The sequence below is a fragment of the Petaurus breviceps genome, unplaced genomic scaffold (genome assembly GCF_028583685.1).
Source record: "Petaurus breviceps papuanus isolate PSGF00001 unplaced genomic scaffold, PetGlider_PUasm1.0 91133, whole genome shotgun sequence".
In the NCBI taxonomy this organism is placed as follows: Eukaryota; Metazoa; Chordata; class Mammalia; order Diprotodontia; family Petauridae; genus Petaurus; species Petaurus breviceps.
This window is the reverse complement of record NW_027187419.1, coordinates 38296753-38323051: the sequence shown is the minus strand read 5'-3', so window position 1 is coordinate 38323051 and position 26299 is coordinate 38296753. Positions and strand designations below refer to the sequence as shown.

Sequence of the window (26299 nt, the reverse complement as noted above, 5' to 3'; positions counted from 1 at the left end):
GCTAAAGTGGGGTTCTGCTTCCAGGGTGGAGGGTGCACTGTCTCAAGCTTCAGGGGTTTTGTGCAGCTGTTTTCAGAGATACTTTTAGGGACCTGTAAGTTCTCAGTTCATCCAAGGTGTTATGATCTAAGTAGAGGTGTTTATTACTCTCCTGGCCTGTGCTTTATTCTGTGCGCACTCTTTTCTCCCCTGGAACTGTGATGAGGGTCCCTGCTCCACTGCCATCTGCCATATATGGTGTGCTAGTGCTCCTTACCCTGTGACTGCCGACCAGGACTGTAACCCAGATTTGAGTATGGGCAAAGTAACAGAATCCTGCCCCCAGTGCCAGAAAAGAGACCTCTGTAATCTTCTGATCAGTTGTGTGACCCCCCTTACCATCTGTGGGATGAGAACTTTGGAAGCAGCTGCTGCACTACAGATTCAGTGGCTCCCAAAGTCTCTTGGTTTGCTAGGGCCTGATCTGTGCTGGTGCAGTCTGCAGTGAACTGTGCTCCACTCTTGCCCCCGTATAACAGACCCTTCCTGTTGACCTTTTAAGTTGTCTTTGGCTGGAAAATTATTACAATTTGTCATTTTGTGAGTTCTGCTGCTCCAGGAACTGTTTTATGACATTATTTAAAGGTGTTCAGAGCAGTTTGGGGGAGAGCTCAGGCAAGTCATTGATTTTTCTCCACCACCTTAGTGCCACCTCAATAATTTCTTGAAAGATGATGTCTGGGCTCTTTTTTTGATAATGGCTTTCTGGCAGTTCGATAATTCTTAAATGATCTCTTGATCTATTTTCCAAGTCAGTTGTTTTCAAATGTGATAGCTCACATTTCTTTTCCAATCTTTTGATTTTGTTTTATTGTTTCTTGATGTTTCATGGAGTCATTGACTTCAACATGCTTAATTCTAATTTGTAAGCAATTATTTTCTTCAGTTAGCTTTTGCATTTCTTTTTCTATTTGGCCAATTCTATTTTTAAAGTTCTTTTCTTCAGTGAATTTTTGTACATTTTTACCTCATTTGGTCTATTCTGCTTTTTAAGGTGTTACTTTCTTTAGTATTGTTTTGTGCCTCCTTTACCAACCTGTTGACTCATGGTTATGTTGCACCACCCTAATTTCTTTTCCTATTTTTTCCTCTATGTCCCTTATCTGATTTTGTAAAATCCTTTTTAAATTCTTCCAAGAATTGTTTTTGGGTCTGAGACCAATTCACATTTTTCTGTGAGGTTTTGGATATAGCAATTTTGATTTTGTTGTCTTCTGAGTTTGTTTTTATCTTCTTTGTTACAATAGGAACTTTCTGTGTTCAGGTTCTTTTTTTGTTGTTTGTTCATTTTTTTAGCCTATTTCTTGAATTTTAACTTCATGTTAAATTTGGACTCTGATGGGGTAGAGGGGAGGAGGGAAGAAAGGGAGGGGAGAAAATATGTAACTCAAAAGCTTGTGGAATTGCATGTTGCAAAGTAAGTAAATTTATTTATATATTTATTAAATTAAAAAAAAACAAAGTTGGTCTCTGCTCCCAGGGTGGAAGGGGCACTGTCCCAAGCTTCAGGTTTTTTCTGCAGCTTTCTACAAAACTAGTTTTAGGGATCTCCAAGTTTTCAGTTCTTCCAAGGTGGTATGATCTAAGAAGAGTGTTTTTACTACCCTTCTGGCCTATGCTCTTGTTTGTAAATGATCACGAGCACTCTTTTCTACCTTTGAACTGTGACCATGGTTCCCACTTACCTCTAGCCACAACCTGGGTGCTAGTGTTCCTCCTCACCCTGGGACTGTGACCAGAAGTACCCAGTGCCAACAAAGGTATACCTGTAATCTTCTAACCAGTTCTCAGACCCCCTTGCCATCTATGGGCTCCAGAGGCTGATACTAATTCAGTTAGCCCCAAGATCTGCTGCTGCCCTGCCTAAGCCTTGCCTGCAGTAGACTTAAGTTCCACTCTCACCCTAGTGAAACCTTCACCCTTGATAAACTTCTTAGTTGTTTTGGGCTAGAAAATTGTTTCAAGGGGTGGCCAGGTGGCTCAGCGAGTAAGAGCACTGGCTCCAGTGTTGAGAAGACCTGGAGATCGAATCCCGGGCTCAGACACTTAGCACCCACCCAGAAACACCCGGCCGTGTAACCTTGAGCAAGTTACTTAACCCTGATTGCTTTAAAAAAAAATTGTTTCACCCCATCTTTTTATGAGTTCTGTTACTCTAGAATTTGTTTGGAGGTGTGATTTTAAAGTGGTTAGGAGGGGAATTTGAGAGAGCTCAGGCAAGACCCTGCTGTTTCTCTGCCATTTTAGCTCTGCCCCTACATACCATCTTAGCTTAATTTTCCTACCACAGTCCCTTACATGCTGTGGTTCAAATCAGCCTGTCAGCCAACCCCTTAAATGTAATATTCCATTCCGTTTCCCTGCTTTTGCACAGGCAGTCTTTCAGGTATGGAATACACAATTTCCTCACCTTGAATTATAAAATCTGTAGCTTTCTTTAAGAATAGCTAAAAGTGGGGTGGCTAGGTGGCGCGGTGAGTAAAGTGCCGGCCCCGGAGTCAGGAGGACCTGAGTTCGGTTCCAGCCTTAGACACAACACCCACACACACAAAAAAAACCTAGCCGTGTAACTTTGGGCAAGTTACTTAACCCCAATTGCCCTCCAAAAGGAAAAAAAAATAGTTAAGAGAGGTCACATCCTACAGGAACCTTTTTGTATTCTGAGTTGTTAGTTTTTTCTATTTCTTGAAAGTACTTCATATAATACTTTGTATTTATCTATGTAAATGCTATATTTCCCTATTTAAAATGGAAGTCACTTCAAGGAATCATTTCATTTTTTATCTTTCTGTACACAACATTTGTAGATGTGACCAAGACCTCTGATAATGTCTGTCAATTGTGAGGGCTTATGGAAAATTATGTCAAAATTTGGTTGCCTGGAGAAATTCATCAGCATTGTACATCAGTTTCATGATAGCATTCTTTCCCAGGTTCTGAATAATGGACAGTGCTCTCGTTTTTTTCCCAATCACAAATGGAGTGAAACAAGGCTGTGTGCTTGCTCCCATGCTTTTTAGCATGGTGTTTTCAGCTATGTTGTCAAATGCTTTCAATGAGGATGAATATAGCATTAAGGTGAGCTACTGCACTGATGCTAATTTCTTCAACTTGAAAAGGCTACGAGCCAAGACCAAAATGAAGGGAATGATGGTGCATGATTTTCTATCTGCAGATGATTGTACACTCGGTGCAGTTTCTGAAGCTAAGATGCAACAAAGTGTGGATCAATTTTCTGCTGCCTGTGCTAATTTCTGCCTAACAATTAACACCAAGAAAACACAAGTGCTCCATCAGCCACCACCACACCATCCATCTGTGGAACTATTTGTTACAGCAAATGGAGAAGTTCTGAATGCTGTGGATAAGTCCACTTATCTTGGCAGTATTTTTTTCAGGGATGTACACACCAACAACAAGGCTGATGCACACATCACCAGAGCTAGCTCAGTGTTTGGGAGGCTCCAAAGGAAAGTATGGGAGAGAAGAGGTATTAGACTGACTACCAAACTGAAGGTCTACAGAGCTGTGGTGCTGACCTCATTGTTGTATGCCTGTGAAACCTGGACAGTATACTAGCACTCTTTAAGGAAACTGAATCATTTCCATTTGAATTGTCTTAGGAAGATTATGAGATCACTTAGCAGGATAAAATATCAGACACCAAGGTCCTTTCTCAAGCTAAACTACCAAGCATTCACTCTTATTTCAGAGAGAGCAACTCCAATGGGCTGGCCAATGCTGTTCAAATTCAGAACATACACTTGCCAAAAACATTATTTTATAGAGAACTCACAGAGGACAAGGGCTCTTGTGGTGATCAGAAGGAATACAAGGACACTCTCGAGGTCTCTCTTAAGAACTTTGGAATTGGGGTGGCTAGATGGCACAGTGAATACAGCACCGGCCCTGGAGTAAGGAGGACCTGAGTTCAAATCTGACCCCAGACACTTAACATAAAAACTAGCTGTGTGACCTTGGGCAAGTCACTTAACCCCAATTACCCTCCCCCCAAAAAAAGAGAGAACTTTGGAATTGTGTGACATGGGAGACACTGCATAGGACCACTTAGCATGGTGTACCCACATCGGAGAAAGTGCTGTGCTCTATGAGTAAAGCAGAATTGAAACAGCTCAAAGGGAATACAGGATAAGAAAATTTAGAGAATCTACCCCAAATATTCACACTGACTATTTCTGCCTGACCTATAGTAGAGTATTCTGAGCTCATATTGGTCTGATCAGCCACAGTCAGACACACTGAAACCTGACTCTAGCATAATGATGTTATTTTGGTCCTCTTTGAGAATGCAGGACAACAACCAATCAACCAAACAATCCCTAGCACTTAGCATAATGTCGTGATACATAAAGGCACTTAATAAACATTTGAAAATAAATAGCAATCAAAGTATCTAAAAGCAAATAGCTGCATAACAAAGAATGAATGAATCAAATTGACTTAAAATGACATTACCAAGATCACCATAGGGAAAGAATCCAATAAATAGTTCAAAGAACTTATATGAATTAAGTTTACTTTATTAAATTTACAAAGCAGTACAAGTTACTTCTAATATTTTATTCACAACTGGCTGGCTGGTCAGAAATAAACAATAGTAACTGAAAATAGACTTTTTTTTCAAATAGAAAGCAAATTTTTAAAAACTGTGTTATGGTAAGAAATCCATAAAAGTAAGAGTTGTAGTAAAAATTCATTTCTATCCAAGTTCCATCCCTAACTCTCCTAGTTTTATTCCTGCCCACCTACAAGGCTTGGTCACCAATGCATTCTTCAGAGTACCTGAAAATTTGACTTTCTGAAAATATTGTATAATTATAGTGATAGATAAAATTATGTTTTAAATTTACTGAGAATATTTAGGATGTGTAAGAACAAAATGAAGGTGAAAACTGCACTAGACTAGAGGCTTTTGCTCAACCTTTATCTGAAAACATCAACCAATACTTCAAAATTATAAATTATATTGCTGAAAAACACAAGTCTCATATTATTAAACTTTACCAGAGAGTCCCACCCAGCACATTTTAATTGGCAGCATAACAAGGTTAACACAGACAAACAGGTTTACATTATCAGAGAGGCACTTTTGAAAATTTAAGTGTAAGAATGTGAATATATTTTACCAAACAAGATTTGCCTTACTTTACAAACCGGCACATTTATTGCCCCAACCACAGGAATAGAGCTGTTATTAATACATTCAGGAATTGCAGCATCCAGAAAAATCTCAAATTTTCTGACTAAACCAAATACCAAGCACATACTAGTATAACAAATGAACTTATTTATACTCAAAACTTGGTTTGTATACAGTAAATCTCAAATTTAACGAAATGTTTTGCTGAAGAACTTCTGCCCAATCCTTTCCCAAAGTTTTCCTTACAAATTAAATATACATGCTCATTCTCTGATATTTTGAAAAAATGTTTTGATATGCTTCTATGCAAAAAAAAATTTTTGAACAAAAAGAATCAAGAAAAACTTGGTTGGGAAAGGGAAGAGACAACTCCTCGGGAATTGTTGCTTTATATTTGAGGTCTGTAAAGCAATGTAAGCTTCTCCAGGAAGAATAGTGTCAATATAGCAGCACTGCATTCACTGGGCCTACCCAGGTGTACGGATCATGTGGCAGGAAGCCATACCTTCTGGCTGCTCACCACATCACTCAGCTTCCCTTTAATCTTCAAGAAGTGCCTCTTGAACTCCAGCCCATCACCCTACAGAAAAGGATATTAAAAAAATGAATGTCAAAAAAATAGCAATAAGTTATATCTAACTTCCTTTGGAAGTAACAAGAAGCAAACATACTCAAGACAGGATATATCTGTTGCACTTTTTCAGCTTCCATTAGAAAGACAAAAAGTGCAGATAGATAGTGGAGGAGGCAGCTATATCGTTAAACCTGATATAATCTCCAACTTCCTTATTTAGAAATATTATGTCTCTTACATTATGAATATATTGTCAGTTAATAAACACTGCTCAAGTCTATTTTTCTTAGATTTATTCCAGGGAGATTTAGTTACTGGATATACCAGAAAGATTCCATGTTTGGTTTTATGGGTGATTTTGTCCCCTAACATAGATTTGAAGTATGGAATTACAGTGAGACTCTAAAATCCAGTGTGACTAATCTGTTCCTTCCACCTTCTTTTAAACTGAATAAACACATCTAGCAGATCAAAAAGTGCAGCTGTTGTTCTATGTACCTTAGATAGCCGGAAGTCCACTAAGATCTTCTCATCCATTTCTACCAAGTTCACTTTGAAAATCAGTTTATTGTTTCTTCTGTCAGTAGTTGATACTGTAACCTAAAATAATAAAGATGTCAATTCAGCTGTAAGTAGAACAATTTTTTTTTATTTTTTTCTTTTAAGCAATCAGGGTTAAGTAACTTGCTCAAGGTTACACGGCCAGTCATTTCTGGGTGTGGTGCTGAGTGTCTGAGCCCGAGATTCGATCTCCAGGTCTTCTCAACACTGGAGCCGGTGCTCTCACTCGCTGTGCTACCTGGCCGCCCCTAAGTAGAACAATTTGAACCAAAAAATTGTGTTTTCAGGTAGAGTTTCATCAAAGTCTTTAAGACATAAGGAAAGAAATAATGTCAAGAAGAGTCCAAATGAGAAACAAAACTCTTAATTTAACCACTTTTAGCCATTTTTCCTTCAGGATAAAATGCAAGAGGAACTGAGATCATACCTGATTCATACAACTCTTCTTCCAATGATAGCCTAATTTCTCACAAGTTTCCTTCAGACAATGATATGACTTGTCAGCATCCAATTTGGTAAAGAATCGTGTCATCCTCTTAACTAAACGCTGCCAAGGATTCTGCATATGAGACAAAAAACATCTGAGCAAATACATGTTGACACAAAATTCCTATCTCACAATTATTAAGTCTCTAAGCTTACAATCACTAATTTTCTTTAATGACAGTTATACAACCTATCTAAATCAATACTTTCTTCTCTTAATTCCCCTAAACCTGCTGCAAAATCCAGAGGTGTCAAAGCTGAAATTTAAAATAGCTCAACACAAACTATGAGTTAGAAAACACATTTAGTTTTCAGGGCGATGAAAAGTAGAGAGCTGTGACAAAATAGTTGAAAAAAATAAATATCTTTACCTGTGAAGAACCTGGGGTGCCAAGCAATTGACTGTTCAGAAGCATGTGGTCAGGACATGCAGGTTGGGAGAAACTGATCCCCTGTACCAGTTTGTCAATATAAGAAGGACTAGTGTCCCACAAAGAAAGACCAGTTCGAGGCTCTGGTTGAGAACTGGAGTACTTTACTTTTTCTTCACTGAGGTATTAAGGAAGAAAAAAATTATATTCATAAGCAAAAGGCATCAATTCTTTCTTATACAACACCACTAATATCCTGACATTCATTAATGATATAACCATATGGTACAAAAAATAGATAAACTTTTCTGGACCAGTCATTTTCACATGGAATATCACATTCAACAGTTTGTAATTCTTACCTGTGAGCACTATTAACTGGTGAGAAATCCAAATTTGATTGTATGTGCTTAGAAAATCCACCTGGGGAATCTGATACTCCTCCTGAAGAAGCTCGAGGTCTCTTTGCACCTATGAAAGAATAGTCAAGAAAAATAAAGAATTTCACAGAACAAGCAATCATTAGTGCAGAAAAATTTCAAATACCTTTTAATCTTTTTTCATCTACTGCCTAAGTGGGTTTAAGAAAGCAATAATAAAAATCTGAAGACCCGAGGCAACAAATTGATGCTCGCAAACCACTTTATTTAAAACTGTACACATAGAAAATAAAAATTTGACAGTGGTTCTTCCTATATAATTTTACTAAGAGATATGCTGAAGTCTTCAACTTACTTGAACTTTTTAGGCTAGGCATCTCTGCTTCAAACACACACACATATTATATTGACATGATATTCTATAATATACTGTATAATGTTATATCAATATATGATATGTAATACATTAATATTAATGTTATATAATATATTGTATTTATATAATATAAATTCTATATCATGTAATAATAATATACACATAACACACACACTAGGGTCAATGTGTTACATATAAATACTAAGGATTTTAACTTCAAATACAACCATCTCTGGTGATAGCATCTGCTAATGGTAATGATAATGTCTACTAATGGATATCCTTCCTTCTTCCCTGGTCTTTTTGGAAAGACTTATCTTCATTACAGATAAGGACTTCTCTTAGTTTTAGACAGATATTGTTTATAATTTTAAGGAAAGTTCTGTTTACTTTTATGTGTTCTAGTGTTTTTAACAGGAACGAGTATAGTACCGTGTCAAAAGCTTTTTCTGCAGCTAGGGATATAACCATAATTTTTATTGTTTTTGTCATTAATATGGTTAATAACAATTTCCCCAGGACTGAATTAGCCTTGCATTCCCAGTCTTTGTAATATGATACTGTATTCTCTTGCTAATATTTTATTTAAAATTTTTTTTGCATCAACATCCATTGGGGGAAAAAAGAATAACTGTTTCATAGAGAAAATGGAAAATCCAACTACCTACACTAAGGAATTTATTATTCATAAAAATAAGTTGAATAATAGCCAGAGGCAGGTACTGTAAATGTCTGGTAAGTCAATAAGCCTTCTATTTCTACCTATCTAATTATCTGAAACATAGTAGATATTAATTTAGGAAATTTACCAGTATTTACATTCTCTCCTAAAATTAATACATTTCAAAACAATCAATTTGTCACATTATAAAAATGAAAAGAGATTATGTTGTTTTATAATTCTTTCAAGCAAGCACTTTACCTTTCTTAAGTACCTTAGTGTACCATCTGTCTTTTTTAATATCTGGTATTGTAATTCTTGATCCTGGATTCTCAGTTAGAATTTTATGCAGCAAGGCTGAAAAAAAAAAGTTAAGACCTAAATCATGTAGAGCAAAGAAAGTCTCTTACTTGTAGCAGTAACCACCTTCCTATTTAGCATCCTTCTCTTTGGAATATCAGTTCTGGAAAAGGGCCTGAGCTACTCCATTACTGAAACTTTTGTGTGCTACCTTCTACCTTTGTGTTACTGACTTCAGGTTCTCAACTTTCAGCAGATGAGTTAAGAGCCAAACAGAAATGTTTTAAAAAAATTACCCAACTGACATTAACAAAGCTATAAAACTCACAAATCCATTTCCTACTCAAAATTTATCCAGTATTTATTAATTCTAACTTTATTTGGTTATAAAAGCAAAACAAGTCTTCAAATGACTTTACAGGATAACAATGTGGCCTATATGTTAATTAAAAATTATCTTGGCAAGAATTCACAAAACACAAGACTTTATTCCTCTAGAATTCAGTCATTTAAATATGATAACTCAGTTACCTAATGGGGCAGAATCAATTTTCTTCCAAGGTGTGAGGTATGTTTTTTTTTCTTTCCAGTCACAATACTCCTGGCAACTATCACTGGGTTGGTCCCATGGCAATTCTAAAACCAAAAGAAGACACATTTTTTAAAGTGGTTATGTCAAGTAAATATTACTTGATGAATATTAAATATTAAGGGAGGAGTTAACAATTCTTAAAGTATCAAAAATTTCCTCGTTAGTTTTTTTGACTAGTACCAGAAAATGTCTACTTAAAGAAGCAATAACAAAGTATCACTTTCAGGGACCTATGTAACAGAGAACCCCGACCTTACCTTTTTGGTTATGTTACCATGATTCACCTAGACATAGTTGCTGTGACTTTCAAAGGAAGAGTATAACATTGTTGACAATTCTTTAGCATTACAATTTCCAAGTACAGCTGGAGAAGAAAGAGTAGCAGAGTAGCAACCAGGAGAGACCTAGCTTTTAAGTCTGCCACTACTAAAAGTCTGACCTGGCAGAAGTTACACATATTTCTCCAGGACTCATTTAAAACAAAAGGAATAGACAAAAAACTCCTTGCTTTTCTTTGATCCCTTCTGGAGCTAATATTCTCTGAGTAAATAATTATCACTACAAAATAATAGCTCAATATAAATACACTGGCTTACACAGTTGTTTTTTTGGTGGTCTTTTTGGAGGGGGGAAGTCAGGGCAATTGGGGTTAAGTGACTTGCCCGAGGTCACACAGCTAGTAAGTGTTAAGTGTTTGAGGCCACACTTGAGGTCCTCCTGACTCCAGGGTCGGTGCTCTATTCATTGTGCCACCTAGCTGCTCCCAGTTTCTTTTAATTGACCTGATTCAATATATGGGAGTTTCATCACAAACTGAGTAGCACTTACCTCCAGCCAGCATTGCAGTAAGTACTATACCACATGACCAAACATCAACTGGTTCTGCATGGAATTCTTTTCTCTTAAGCAGTTCTGGGGCAACATAGGGCAGAGTGCCACACATCTTATTCAATAAACGCTCACGATTATTATGCCGAAATACTGTTGCTAACCCAAAGTCTGAGATTTTGAGATTATCTAAAAGAGAAGGCAGGCAGGCAGTTCTGGGTAAGGCCTTGTCATATGAAAAGATTAACATTTTTTATTATAAACTTAATGACTAGCAACTAAATCAAATAGTCATCCAAAAAAGTACGAAAATCTTTCCTAAAATCTATAGTCTTTAACAAAGCAAAATCAAAATTAATAAGTAGACAAAAAAATACTTTGACCCTTTGCCTCCTAATTCCAGGTCTGCCAAAACTTTCACCAAATTTGACTGTTTTGTGTTTGTTTTTTTTCCCTTTTTGGAGGGCAATTGGGGTTAAGTGACTTGCCCAAGGTCACATAGCTAGTTTTTGTGTTAAGTGTCTGAGGTCGCATTTGAACTCAGGTCCTCCTAACTCCAGGGCCAGTGCTCTACTCACTGCGCCACCTAGCGGCCCCCCAACTATTCTGTTTTTTTTTAAATATAATAGGAGTTAGCACCTTTTCACTTTCTGATTATACTTTGTATCATTTCCTACAGATCTTTTCATATTTTCTCATTTCCAAAGAATATTTCCTTGAGGAGAGACATTAATTTTCATTTCTGTTTTTGTATTCACCAGCATCTAGCAGAGTTTAGTAAAAAGCAGATACTTAAAAATGTTTGTTGATGAATTCATTATGTTATATTTGCTACATAATATTCCATTACACTAATATGCATTAATGTATCAGAATTTACTTGGCCATTTTCCAGTTGTTGTATCTAATTTTTTGCTATCACAAAGAGTAGCTATTAATATTTCTACACAGGTAGGTCCTTTTTTCCTTTTTTTAATAATACTCCAGTTAACTCAGAAAATTAAATTAAAATGTCCACATTTTTCTCTATGTTGTAAAACATTCCAAGCACGAGTTGTTTTTTTTATTTAAGTTTGATGGAATGAAGAGAGCAGAGCCAAGATAATGGAGAAAGGGCAAGAAGCTGCCTGAGCTCTCCCCAGTTTCCCTCAAAAGAACTTTAAATCAAGCCTCGAAAGAAATTCTGGAGCAATAGAATTCACAAGGGAAAGGGTGAAACAATTTCCAGTCCAAGACAACATAGAAGGATTTCAGGAAATGACTGTCTCACTTGGTCGAAGGTGTCTGGGCAAGCTAACAAGATGCTCTTGGACCCACAACACTTCAGCAATCAAGGCCCCTCAATTCTGGCTTAGCAGGTCAGCTTTGAGAATTCTGGTCCCAGCACAGTAGGTAAACTGTCAGTTCCCAAACACCCAGCACAAGAGGCATAACTAGACCAGGCAAGCCCAACTCAGTGGGCAAACCCACCAGCCCTTCCTGCACAACAGGTGAGCCACCAGCACTGGAGGCCCCAGTGCAGAAAGTCAGTGACCAGGCCCCCAGCCCCAGCTCAAGAAGCTTGGTACAATGTTCCCTGTGTCCCAGGAGGAGAGCTCAACTCTAAAAGTCATGAAATAGTCTGGGAAAGGAGCAAAAAAAACAACTAAACATAGAAAGCTACTATGGCAACCAAGAAGATCAAAACAAATCAGAAGAGGACAATAATGTTAAAAAGCCTATATGCAAAACCTCAAAGAGAAATCTGAATTGTTCTCAAGTGCAAAAAGTCCTGGAAGAGCTCAAAAAGGATTTTAGAAATCAAATAAGAGAGGAAGAAGAAAATTTAAGAAAAGAAATGAGAATGATACAAAAGAATCATGACAAAAGAGCTTGGAAAAATTAAACAACTCCTTAATAACTAGAAGTGGCCAAATGGAAAAGGAGATGAAAAAGCTCACTGAAGAAAATAATTCTGTAAAAATTAGAACAAGGCAGGGGAAAGCTAATGACTCTATGAGATATCAAGAACCAATCAAACAAAATCAAAAGAATGAAAAAATAGAAGAAGAAAATGTGAAATACCTCCCTGGAAAAACAACTGACCAGGAAAATAGACCCAAGAGAAAAATTTAAGAATTACTAGACTACCTGAAAGTCATAATAAAAAAGAGCCTGGACAACATCTTTCAAGAAATTAAGGAAAACTGCTCTGATAGACTAGAATCAGAGTAAACAGTAACTGAAAGAATCTACTGATCACCTCCTGAAAGAAATCCCAAAATGAAAACTCCCAGGAATGTTACAACCAAATTTCAGAACTCCCAAGTCAAAGAGAAAATAAGCAGACAGAAAGGAACAATTCAAATATCATGGCTGTACAGTCAGGATTAGACAGAATTTAGAAGCTTCTACATTAAAGGATCAGAGGGCTTGGAATATGATATTCCAGAAGCCAAAGGAGCTTTGATTACAGGCAGAATCAACTATCCAGCAGAACTGAGCATAATCTTTCAGGGGAAAAAAAACGGACATTCTATAAAACAGGGGACTTTCAAAGTTCCCTGATGAAAGAAACAGAGCCGAATAAAAAATTTCATTTTCAAATACAAGACTCAAGAGAAGCATAAAAAGGTGAACAGGAAGAAAAAAAAAAAACATGTTTTTTGTTTTTTGGAGGGGAAAGGCAGGGCAATTGGGGTTAAGTGACTTGCCCAAGGTCACATGGCTAGTAAGTGTTAAGTGTCAAAAGCTGGATTTGACAGGTCCTCCTGACTCCAGGGCCAGTGCTCTATTCACTGTGTCACATAGCCACCCCAAAATTAATCTAATCCTAAAGAATAAATGGATCAAAGAAAAAAATCATAGAAACAATAATATCATTAAAGAGAATGACAATAATGATACAACATACCAAAATTTATGGGATGTAACCAAAGCAATAGTTAGGGGAAAATTTATATCCCTAAACACTTACATCAATAAAATAGAGAAAGAGCAGATCAATGAATTGGGTATGCAACTAAAAAAGCTAGAAAAAGAACAAATTAAAAATTCCCAAATAAACACCAAATTAGAAATCCCCCAAAATAAAAGATTAATAAAATTAAAAGAAAACCACTGAATTAATAAATAAAACTAAGAATTTGTTTCATAAAAAAAAAGCAACAATAAAATAAACTTTCAGTTAATTTAATTAAAAAAGAAAGAACACTAAATTACAAATATCAAAGATGAAAAGGGTGAATTCACCACCAATGAAGATATTAAAGTAATAATTAGGACCTACTATACCCAACTGTATACCAATAAATCTGAAAATCTAAATAAAATGGAAGAATATTTACAAAAATATAAATTGCTAAATAACCCCATTTTAACCTAGCTTTTCTCAGCAATAGATCTAAGACAATTCCAAAAGATGGGTGATGGGAAATACTACCCACACCCAGAGAAAGAACCAGGGAGTCTGAATGCAAATTGAAGCATACTATTTTTTTTTCTTGTGGTTTTTCCCTTTTGTTCTGATTCTCCCTTTACAGCATGACTAATGTGGAAATATGTCTAATAGGATTGTACACGTATGTACATGTATATCAGATTGTATACTGTCTTGGGGGGGGAGAGAGGGAGAAAAAAATTTGGAACTCAAAATCTTATAAAAGTGAATGTTGAAAACTATCTTTGCATGTACTTGAAAAAAATAAAATCCTATTAAGTGGGGGGAAAAACCCATTTTAGAAAAGAAATTTAACAAGACATCAATGAACACCCTAAGAAAAAATCCCCAGGGCTGGACAGATTCTCAAATGAATTCTACCAAACATTTAAAGAACAATTAATTCCAATACTATATAAACTATTTGGAAAAATAGGTGAAGAGTCCTACCAAATGCCTTTTATGACACAAATATGGTGCTGATACCTAAACCAGGAAGAGCAAAAAGAGAAAGAAAACTACAGACCAATTTCCATAATGAATATTGACACAAAAATTTTAAATAAAATATTAGCAAAGAGATTACAGCAACATATCACAAAGATCATACACAATGAAAAAGTGGGATTTAAACCAAGAATGCAAGGCTGGTTCAATATTAGGAAAACTATCACCATAACTGACTGTATCAATAACAAAAACATCAAAAAATCATGATTATCTCAATAGATACAGAAAAAGTTTTTGAGAAAATACTGTATCCACTCCTATTAAAAACACTAGAGAGCCTAGAAATAAGTGGAGTTTCCTTAAAACGATAAGTAGTATCTATCTAAAACTAGCAGCAAGCATTATATGTAATAGGGATAAGCTAGAAGCCTTCCCAATCACGGATGAAACAAGGAGGCCCATTATGACCATTACTATTCAATATTGTACTAGAAATGCTAGTTTTAGCAATAAGAAAAAAAATTGGGAGGAATTAGAATAGGCAATGAATGAAGAAACAAATTATCACTCTTTGCAGATGATATGATGGTATACTTAGAGAATCCTAGGCAATCAACTAAAAATCAATTATTTGAAATGAACTTTAGCAAAGTTGCAGGATATAATAAAATAAAACCATACAAATCATCAGCATTTCTATATATCACCAACAAAGCCCAGCAGCAAGAGACAAAAAGAGAAATCCCATTTAAAATAACTGTAGACAATTTAAAATGCTTGGTAATCTACCTGCCAAGACAAACCCAGGAACTATATCAACATAATTAAAAAATACTTTTTGTACAAATAGTCAGATCTAAACAACTGAAAAAATATCAATTGTTCATGGGTAGGCCAAGCCAATATAATAAGAATGATTAATCTACCTAAATTAATTTACTTATTCAGTGTCATACCAATCAAACTACTAAAAAATGATTTTATAGAGATAGAAAAAAATTCATCTGGAAGAAGAAAAGGTCAAGAATATCAAGGGAAACAATAAAGAAAAATTGTGAAGGGAGTTGGCCTAGTGGTCCTAGATGTCAAACTACATTGTAAAAGGATAATTATCAAAACTAGCTGGTACTGGCTAAGAAATAAGGGTGATTGATCAGTGGAATAGATTAGGTACACAATCCAAGGCAATAAATGACCATAGTAATCTATGTTTTATAAACCCAAGGAACTCACCTTCTAGAATAAGAACTTAGTATCTGACAAAACTGCTAGGAAAACAGTATGGCAGAAACTGTTGTCGTTTGTCCTTCATTCTCAGAGAGGACCAAGAGGGTGATGTCTTGAATTGAAAGTTTACTGGATTTAAGTGAGACAGCTGTGCAAAGTCATCTGCCTCACTCTCTCCTCCAGGTCATTTATGCCTAGTGGCAAGACATCATTCAGGTGGACTGGAGATGACCACAGATGTGGTGGGAGATCTTGATCTTTTAAAGTTACAGTCTTTTCCAGGTCTCAGTTTGTCTGAGGCAATACCTATTCAGTGATTTAAAGCTAAATAAGAAAAATGGCCTAGTTTGTCTACTCAAAAAAAAAAATCAAACTGGGAGGAGAAGACTCTTAGGGTTTCTGGTCAGAAAAGAAACAATTGCTTTTTACATTCACTCTGAGCATTCAAAACCCAAGTAATGACCAAGTGAGGCTTGGGCTGGAGTCTATTATTGACCCATCAGTGAGAATCAGAGTGATCTGGGTTTAAGGCATGGTTGGGTAGCTCCATCTGAATCCCAATGTGCTTTATCAAAATCTAGTTTTCCATTGCTCTATTTGAAAAAAACATAAATGAAACTACATGTGACAAAAGTTATTTATCCCATTAAAAAAAATTACAGAATAAATACATAGGGAAGAGAAAAAAAATCTAGCTTGTAAACCCCAAGATTATCTTGCAAGTTTTCAGCAATCAAAATTTATATTCCTTTGGGTAGAGCACCTATATATAATAGACCAACATTATATACCGTATGCCAAGATAAAGTCAAAAAGGGTACACGATTTTTACATAAAAGGTGATACCACATGCAAATTAGGAGAGCAAGGAATAATTTACCTGTCAGATCTATGGAAAAGGGATTTGAATGTATGATTAAATATGAGACAGAGAACATTATGAGATTAAACAATTTTTATAACAAGTTTCTCTGATAAAGACATCATTTCTCAAATATATAGAGAGTGGAGTCAAATTTAATAGAAAACAAGTCATTCCCCAATTGATAAATGTTTAAATGATATGAACAGGCAGTTTTCAGACAAAGAAATCAAAGTTATCATATGAAAAAATGTTCTAAATCATTACTGATTAGAAATGTAAATTAAAACAATTCTGAGGTACCACCTCACAGCTATCAAATTAGCTATTATGACAGAAAATCAAAATGTTAAATGTTGGAGAGATAGGAAAATTGGAACACTAATGCTTTATTGATGGAGTTGTGAACTGATCCAATCATTCTGTAGAACAATTTGGAACTACGCCCAAAAGGCTATCAAACTCTACATACCCTTTAATCCAGCAATATCACTACTAGCTCTATATCCCAGAGATTAAAAAGGGCAGGTTGGGAGGAAGGAATGACCTATTTGTATAAAAATATTTATAGCAGCTCTTTTTGTGGTGGCAAAGAATTGGAAATTGAAGGGATGCCCAAGTATATGAATGTAATAAAATACTACTGTGGTATAAGAAATGACAAGGGGTGGCTAGGTGGCGCAGTGAATAGAATACTGGCCCTGGAGTCAGGAGGATCTGAGTTCAAATTTGGCCTCAGACACTTAACACAAAAACTAGCCATGTCACCTTGGGCAAGTCACTTAACCCCAATTGCCCTCCTTTCCCCCCCTCCAAAAAAAATTAAAAAAAAATTAAGAAAAAGAAATGACAAGTAGGCATATTTCAGAAAAACCTGGAAAGACTTATATGAACTAGATGTAAAATGGAGTAGAACCAGGAGAACACTGTACATAGTAACAACAACATTGTGTGATGATTACCTATGATTGACTTAGTTCTGCTCAGGAATACAATGATCCCAGACAATTCTAAAAGACTTATAATGGAAAATGCTATCCACATCCAGAGGAAGAAGTTATAGAGTCTGAATGCAGACCAAAGCATACTATTTTCACTTTATTTTTTTCCCGTAGTTTTTTTCCTTTTATTCTGTTTCTTCTTTCACTACATGACTAACATTATTGCACATATATAATGTATATCAAATTGCTCCTTGTCTGAGAGAGGAAGGAAAAAAATTTGGAACTCAACATTTTATAAAAAATGAAGGTTAAAAATTTTTTTTACATGTAATTGGAAAAAATAAAATACTTTTTAAAAGTAAAAAAGTTTGATAGAATACTTGTGAATCCGTCTAGGTTTGGCATCTTTTTTTGACAATATATGTTTTTTAAAAGTATTACATTATTGCAGATTATGTTTTTATCATTATTAAATAAGTGATTTTCCTCTTTCAACTTCAGGGTGGACTAAGTTCTTAAATGAAAGACAAGTATAGAGTTAAAAGGATGGATGAAATACAGTTACTAATGATAAAGATTGCCATTTGTTAGATGAAAATACCAATACTTATCCCAAAGATTCGCTTACTTAGTCAAGTTGCTTTCATGTTAATAGAGAATAAATGAAGAGACAAATTTTGCTGTAATGAGTTTACCTCTTTCATCTAGTAAAAGATTTTCTGGTTTAATATCCCTGTGGGTTATTCCAATACCATGAAGATACACCTGGGAGGAAAAAACAAGACTTATTTATTTGTTATTACTCATTTGTACTAAAGAATGAATTCAAATAAAAGAAACAAAGTGAACTCTACCTACCACCCCTGCCATAAGCTGATGGAAGAACTTCTGAGCATCTTGTTCAGGCATACCTACATCAGGTTCTGAAAGGGTTAAATTTAAAGGTTTATTGATCAATTATCAATTGCAAGAACAAGTCTCACACTTAAGATTGAATGTTTGCTACTTCCTGCCTCATGACAAAACAGTGGGGAAGTGCTAGGAAGGAATATGGGCATACATTTTCAGACCATGGTCTTTGTGTCACATGTTTCTGCTTAACTGTTTTTTGTCTTTACAAGAAAGAGTTCAATTTGAGGGGTGGGAGATTGGAAATGACTGGTATAAAGACAAAAAAGGTAGCAATAAAACACACACACACAGAGTCTTTAAAACAATGAAGGGTTAACCAGTGTCTCTTAGTGGATGGTATCCTACATGAGAAACAAAAAGACTCATGAGTCCAGAACTGACTGTCATTAACATGCTATGAGGCTAAGTAGTATTCTTTAGTAGTTTCACCATCTGTAAAATGAAAGGGCTCATATTACAGAGACGTTATGCAAAGTAAGCAATTAAAACAGCAATTACCCAAGATAGAAATTCAGGCCACTAGACTAACCTTTCTTCTCAGTATTTGAAAAAGCCCTCTTAGTCCTACTATTATCATAATCTGTAAGCCATTTGTCCCTTGTTAATTTTAAATCCTTCCTCTCCTCTGTAACCTTTCTACTCAAACATCTCAAAGTGTCCATTTAATGTATAGATACCTTTCTCATTTCTTCATTCCTGAAAAACATTCACATCAAGAAAGATTTAAGGCAAATTTCAATTAAAATTTAACAAAGGATTTTAAATTTCATAGATATCCTCAAACTACATAGCCATGGCCTATTTTCAATTCAATAAACAGAGAAATTTGAAAGAATAATTCAACCCATAGAAAATCAGTTTCTGATGAAAAAAATTTGCCCTCTGCCAACTTTCTGCATTTTGTCCATTTGTAAATTATTCAATCCTGATTTCAGTTGGGAATTAGTAAAGTAGAAGGTCCTAATTCTTAATGTGGTAGGTTTGGATTTTAAATTTATATTGACAGAATAGATCTTGTTAAGCAATACTTAATCACAGAATTAAAGAATGTTAAAAGGGGAATGTTCTAATCTCTGACATAAAGCAGTAACCTCTTCTATCACTGTTTTAAAGGGCAGTCATCTAAACTGAATATTTCTAGAAACAGAAAAATCACTTCTCCTAAAGGTAGATAATTTCATTTTTTGGGCAGCTCTAATTCTCAACCTGATTCCACTTTCTCTCAGCAGTTCTGCTTGGTTTAACTTAAGAGAAAACTGGTGCCCCACCCAGGATGAGCAGGTCACCTGAAATCTCATCATCATGCTGAATTGACTCAGTTTTTGACACTCAATACCTTCTCAACTCCATCAGATGCTTCTCCCCAGACTAGAGAGCTGGAGGATGGAATAGTAAACTCCTACCAGAGCTTTCCTTTATGGAGCGCTCTGCTTCCTTTTGCCACCACAAAGTATCATTCCCCTTGCCTGGTATTCTGTGGTTCTCACCCCTTTTCTACTTCCTTTTGTGTGTTGTTTTCTCCTACTAGACTGTAAGCTCCTTGAGGGCAGGAACTGTTTTTCTTTTTCTTATTTGTAACTCTGGTGCTTAGCACCTGATGCTTAATAAATGTTTATTGAATTAAACAAAGTTCTTTGTCATACTGAACAAAAATATTTCTTCTTATTAAGTTCCATATGCTGGTCTTAGTCCCATCCTTTACAGCTAAGAAGGATATTTAAGTCTAAAACACACAACTGACTAAAGTCCCCCCCAAAAATCTCTTTGGGAATAATAAACATTTTACATAAAAAGAAAGAGAACTACAAAATCAATGTAGGAATAATTATATATAGTTAGAATATCTCTACACTACAAACAACCATCCATTTAGGCAATAAGGATATCTGACTGGTTACTAAAGTGGTATTTATAGTGATTTCCCATAACAACTATTATTCATAAACTTTATAAACAATAGTGACTTACCCTCAATTAAGATCACCTGCAATTTGTAATAGTATATTCTGGAGTACAACTTTCTAGTAAACATAAATTTTTAAGAAAACACATAACAAATATTAATGCTTATTTCCATATTTCATGGCCGGAGGTCATACTCAATGGATAAAGAATGATCAAAAAATAAATAAAATATAACCTCAAAGACCAAGAAAATAAACACTTCTTATTTAGTAGCTTCATTATCTTAATCTTTAAAACATAAAGCTGTCATAATTTTCCATACCTATCCGGTCAAAGAGTTCTCCCCCACTGCAGTATTCCAGAAAAAGATACTGAATATTGCCTTCTCGCCTATGACCGTAGAATTTCACTATGTTCTCGTGGTTTAACATTTTATTGATGCAAATCTCTTTCTTAATGTTTTCTGAACAATCTATGGCACGCTTCATGTCCACAATCTTCACTGCAACTGCTTCTTCTGTTCGCCTATTCACAGCAAGCTGAACTCTACAAATTAAGTGGAAAATAATTAACTTATCTTTTCATAAATTTTTAAACATTTAAATCATTTATTGATTTCACTGCTTTGGCACAGTGCCTGGCACATAGTAGGCATTTGATATGTGCTAGTTGACTAATTTGGGATATTAATTCTTTAATTATCAGTAAATGAATGGACTCTCTTTGATAGATATTTCTTTTGCAATTTCAAAATTAAACAGAAATTAAGCACAGTGAGTAGCATATAGTAGGCACTTGGTAAATGCTTGCTGACTGTTTGAAAAAAATTAAATCAAAAATTGCTTTACCCAGACTAATTTCTTCCCCCAAAAAAGGTAAAAAGGCTTTTCTTATCACCAGCAGTTTCTGATTATGTGGCACAGGATACCTAAATGGTCCACAAAAATAGCTGTATTGAGCACATAACATGTAATCTGGGTAGTAGGATTCCTAGATTTTATTACCTATAGTCATACATTCTACAGGTTTCAAAGAAAGGAAGCTTAAATGAAAGAAAAATCATGATGGTTGAAGTTGCCTTCCAACCCAATGTTAAACTAATCCAATCCAATATTAAAACAAGAAAGGGTAATAAAAGGAAAACACTGTGATACCTAAAAAAGAAGCTACCATTTTGTCTTGCTTTTAGTTGAGAAAATTCACTTTTTGTTGTCCATAATCACCAAATACTTTGACAAAGTACCTAGCATAAGGTAGATGCTTGATAATGACTGTTGACTGACTGATTGATTGACCTGGAACTCCTAACTGCTGCTAATTGGTCAGTAATGACTACTACAATAATGGCTTTGACTCCACTAGGCTAACAAAATAGTACCAACTGAATGGTGGTGTTGTCATAAGGAAAATGTTTCATCACTATTATACTTTATAATCTTATACTGATAGTATAACATATTTAAAACAAGAGATACAATATCCCTTCTAACTTTAGTATTATACAACAGAACCCAAAGACAAAATGGAACAGTACAAGACAATGGCTGTACTGCTAAATAAAACATCACAACACTATATGTAGGGAAACCTCTGAAAATTTCTAAAGTAGGAAATGTTTCTATGATAACTGGAGAGGAGAAGAGGTAACACTTAAATTTATTCCAAATTAGTATTATGTATCTTGACTTCCCCCAAACCTTAAATTTAGTCATCTAAACCAGTGGTGTCAAATAGAAATGCATCCCTGCAGGCAACATATTTACTTAGAAACCACAAATGAACATCATCCATGATGCATTGTATTTTTATTTATTTTGTTAAAATTTCCAAATTACATTTTAAACTGGCATGGAATACATTCAGGAGTTGCCTAGATAAGTCTGACACCTCCAATCTAAACTACTAGTGTAAAATCTATTGGTAGGTAGCATGCACCTAAGAAAGGTAAACAGGTGATATAAAGAACACTAGTCTCAAGAGCCAGAAGACTTGAGATTATATCAGGTTCTGCTATTTCTAAAGAAAGTCACTTAACTTGTTTAATCTCAATTTCCACTACCTACCACATCAAGTAGTTGTGAGGATCAAATAAGATTAAGTACATTTGTAAACTGGCATGAATTTAGGGTCAGTTCTCTTATTATTTCTATCTTGTGCTTGTTAAAAGACAGAAGAACAAGAGGGGAGCTCATACTCACTCTCCATAAGCACCTTCTCCCAAAGTTTGCACCAAATCCCAGTCTTCCACAAAGGGCACAGCCATGGCTCTACCAGTAAGAAACTCCCTGAAACAGAGATATCAGACAGAAAGGTGAAACAATTATGTCTTTCTTACCTTAAGTGTCAGTAATCCACCTACTAGCTTCTCTACCTCCTGTCCCAAGTCACCTTTAACATCTCTCCCTCCCTCCCCAATCTTTATTTATTAATGGTCTTTATTAATGTAAACTCTGACCCCAGTAGTAATTTACCCCATTAAATATATCCATCCTATGACCTGTATTTATTCATCAAGGAATGCTGGGATGGCTTAGTGGATACAGTGCCAGCCTCCAGGGACAGAAAGACCTGGGTTCAAGTCCTGCCTCTGACACATTCTGACTGTCTGATTTTGGGCAAGACACTTAAAACCTCTCGGACGACTCTGAAAAAAAAAAGAGTGTAAATTGCGGAAGTGCAATTTCCTGATAGGGTGTAATCACAGGTCTCTAAGAAATCCCGGGTTATAAAAACCAACCCCTCCCTTCTCAAAGCCCTTAGAGGGCAAAGTGGGGGGCGGGGTGGGGCAGAGGAATGGGGCTGGATTGAGTCAGGGGATTCGGGTTCTAATTACGAGATCCCTGTTTACCAGCTGTGTGACCTCAGGCAAGACCCTCCCCCTCTCCGGGCCTCGGTTTCCTCACTCGTAAAAAGAGGGGTGGGCCACGGGGGAGGCCGCCGAGGCAGCTCCCCTACCCCCCGCCCCTCGTCCCCCGCCCGGGCGGGGGCGGGGCCGGGAGGAAGCGGGGGAGGGGAGTCTAGGGAAGAAGGGTTGCCCCTCCTCCTCCTTCACTAGCAGCGCTCCCTCAGCTCGACCTCGGTCCGCTCCCCTTCTGCCCGCCGGTCCGGGGGGCCTCGGGTCCGGCCCTGACGAGTGAGCGGAGCCCCCTGGCCTTGGGGCCGGCTCAGAGCGCTCCTCTGCAGGCCCCTCTCACTCCCTACCAGCCTCTGCCCGCGCCTCGCAGCCGGGGCAGAGCCCGCCGCCCCCGCTCCTCACGGAACCAGTCCTAGCCCGGACCCAGGGGACCCTGCTTACCGAGCCGCAGCCACCGGAGAAATCCAAACGCGGAGCCTTTCCCGCCAAAATTCACCAGACGCCTCACGACTGCAAACGTGCGCGCCCCATGGCCGTAAAGCGAGGACGCCGTGCGCGCTCCCGAGGCCGGGGAGGGCGTGGTGCAGGGGGCGGGGCAGGGTTACTACCAGAGTGGGCAGCGCTGTGTTGAGCCCTAGGAAAGGTAGAGTTGAAAACCATATGAATGGGAGGCTGGAGAAGGGGACTTTTGCCTTGGGTAGAAGTTAAGGATAATAGGGATTCAAGAAGCATGTTAGCTGTAGTGGAGAGAGAATGTTTCCTTATTCCAATTGCTAGGCAAGTACAAGTGCCTCTGCTAAAGCCATAGGCTCGGTGGCCTGGAGTGTGGCCCGGGCATCGTAAACTAGCATGTGGATTGCTGATGCCCTTAAAACCTAGGGCCGTGTCTGCAAAAGCAAGGAAGCGAAGACTCTACCATTTCTCAGGGAGTTTGATCAGTGTAGACAGCAGCTGCTTAGAGTCTCGAGTTCCTCAAAAGAAGCTTTTGTCTAAAGGGATAATCACCTCAACTCAGTTATGAGGATTTAGAGTTCAGGGTGTCTTTGAGCGGGAAGTGACCTTAAAAATCCTCTAATTCAACCTCTCACCCCAAGAAGGATTATCCTCACAAAATAATCTTAAAATTTTTATGATCTTATTATACTAGTCTCTGTTCTGCTGCTTACTAGCTATGAGACCTTAATTTAAAGAGGCCAAGATCATCCACTGCATCCTGGGCAACTCAGCCTCACTTAAATCCAATTCATGAGTAAGCCATGACCCTGCTGATGTCATTAGTCCTCTTCAAAAATGGAGGACCAAAGGGCCGGCTAGGTGGCACAGTAAATAGAGCACTGGCCCTGGAGTCAGGAGGACCTGGGTTCTGATCCGGCCTCAGACACTTAACACACAAAAGAAAAAAAACTAGCCATGTGACCTTGGGCAAGTCACTTAACCCCAATTACCCTCTTTAAAAAAAGAAAAAAAAATGAAGGACCAACAAGGGAGCCCAAGAGAGGCAGTGTGAGCCACAACATGTGAGCAGAGGGCAGCTCCTAGGCTAAGAGCCTTCTAATATTCCAGGGGAGGCTAGTGCTGGGTTAGTCCCCTCCAGTGACCTTCCTCCCCCTGTTCTCCAAAGCTGATTTTTTTTTTCTGACATGAAACCCAAATTTGACTGCAATTTCCACCTTTTACCCAATGAGGAAGGTAGGGAGGAAAGAAAGAAGAAAAAAAGGAAGCAGGGAGAGAAGGGAAGAAGATGGGGCAGCTAGGTGTAGAAGTGAATAGAGCACTGACCCTGGAGTCAGGAGGACCCAAGTTCAAATTCAGCCTCAGACACTTGACATTTACTAGTGTGACCTTGAGCAAGTCACTTAATCCCAACTGCCTTGCTTCCCCCCCTCCAAAAACAAAAAACAAAGATGAGAAGAAGGAAAGGAGGGAGGGAAAAGAATGGAGGCAGAAAGGGAAGAAAAGGGAGGAAAGAAGGGAGGGAGGAAGCAAAGGTAAGCATTTAATTGCTTATAATGTGCAAAGCAGTGTAAAGTACTGGGGATATCAATAGAAAAGGAAGGCAGTCCCTGCTGTGAAGGAGCTCATGCTCTGTTTGGGAAAGACAACAGGTAATAGGAGGTTTCAGCTGCAAGTCAGATGGAAAGGTGCAGTGATCCCTAGAGGGACATAGGCAAAGCAGATGGCAAGTCCTCATCTTTAATTTCCACAGATAAAATTTTCTGTTGTTGAATCACTTGACAATGCCAAAGATTTTGGTGGGAAGAACTTTCTTTTCTGGGTCTTCAGTAGTTTGGGTTATAGCATCCATAGAAACAGTTGCCAGGCTGTATCTATCTCAAAGCAAGATCCAGCTTTAGAAGATCGTGGCTGTCCCTACTCTTTAACCAACCTTTTCTTCCCAACTTAGATGCCCTTTTCTCCTGAAGCTTGAGCTCTTTTGTCAGGCATGGATCAGTAACCACCTTCTTCCTTAAATATCTTGATAGCATTTTATTTTGTCACTTTTATATAATACTATGTAGTGTAGTTATTTTTTGTTTTGTTGTTCAGTCATGTTTGAGTCTTCATGACCCCATTTGGCATTTTCTTGGCAAAGATAATGGAGTGGTTTGCCAATTCCTTCTCCAGCTCATTTTACAGATGAGGAAACTGAGGCAAATAGGGTTAAGTGACTTGCCCAGGGTCACATAGCCAGTAATAAGTGTCTGAAACCATATTTGAACTCAGGTTTTCCTGATTCTAGACCCAATACTCTATCCACTGTGCCCCCTAACTGCCCCTAGTTATTGTACTTGAACTGGACTGTAAGTTCGATGAGGATAAGAATTTTATATATTCTCCAGGCCCTAGCAGAATGCTCTGCATATCATCATTTATTCTAGTTCAATAAACATGCCTACCATTAAATATTAGGTGCTATTAAGTGGTAAAAGTGAAGGATTTGGAGTCAGAGGGACAGTTTTATGTAATTCTTCTGTGACTTGAAGGGAACTCTTCACTCTTACTGGTCTCAAATGTCCCCATCTCTAAAATGAAGGGGTTGAACTAGATCCTTTCCAGTTCTAAATCCTGTCTCTGTCACTATCAGTAAGCACTATTCCTAGTTCTGCTACCTAGCATCCCTGGATTGCCTTGCCTGCAAGGTGGTGTCTAGAAATCAGAATCCAAACTTTGAAAAGACACATTGGTTAAACTTGTATGTTAACAACCCCTGAATAAATATAGTTTCTTGGACAACGGATGTCCAAAGGATAGACTGTCTGAGATGTATAGGACCATAACAATTAATTAGCCCAACTGCCTCATTTTATAGAGAAGGAAACTGAAACAGAGCAATGAAATGTCTTTTGCAAGGTCACACAAGGAGTAAGTGGCAAGATTGAGTGAAAAAAAAAAACATT

The 26299-nt window shown here is 37.2% G+C and overlaps 1 protein-coding gene across 3 annotated transcripts; it reads right to left on the bottom strand.

The window, feature by feature from the left end:
- Positions 1-4559: 4559 nt before the first annotated feature.
- Positions 4560-23483, bottom strand: CHEK1 (checkpoint kinase 1). Of its 3 annotated transcripts, none has more exons than XM_069080690.1 (14): positions 23343-23455; positions 22519-22691; positions 22246-22332; positions 20370-20593; positions 18089-18153; positions 17926-17995; positions 10330-10518; positions 9441-9545; positions 8871-8966; positions 7555-7663; positions 7193-7370; positions 6763-6894; positions 6273-6374; positions 4560-5780 (listed from the first exon to the last, which is right to left on the bottom strand). In XM_069080690.1, exons 2-14 carry the CDS (start codon positions 22521-22523, stop codon positions 5685-5687), a joined length of 1458 nt encoding a protein of 485 aa, XP_068936791.1. In that variant the 5' UTR covers positions 22524-22691; positions 23343-23455; the 3' UTR covers positions 4560-5684. The 3 variants fall into 3 exon arrangements, with proteins under 3 accessions (XP_068936791.1, XP_068936790.1, XP_068936792.1); XM_069080689.1 differs by having other exon boundaries at positions 22545-22691; XM_069080691.1 differs by lacking the exon at positions 22519-22691 and having other exon boundaries at positions 23343-23483.
- Positions 23484-26299: the final 2816 nt, after the last annotated feature.

Coding starts and splice junctions, on each gene's coding strand:
- CHEK1 (XM_069080689.1), bottom strand. Junction 20,594..22,245: donor GGAGAAGGTGCTTATGGAGA/GTGAGTATGAGC, acceptor CTTAATTTGTAG/AGTTCAGCTTGCTGTGAATA. Junction 9,546..10,329: donor TACTGCAATGCTGGCTGGAG/GTAAGTGCTACT, acceptor TTTTGGTTTTAG/AATTGCCATGGGACCAACCC.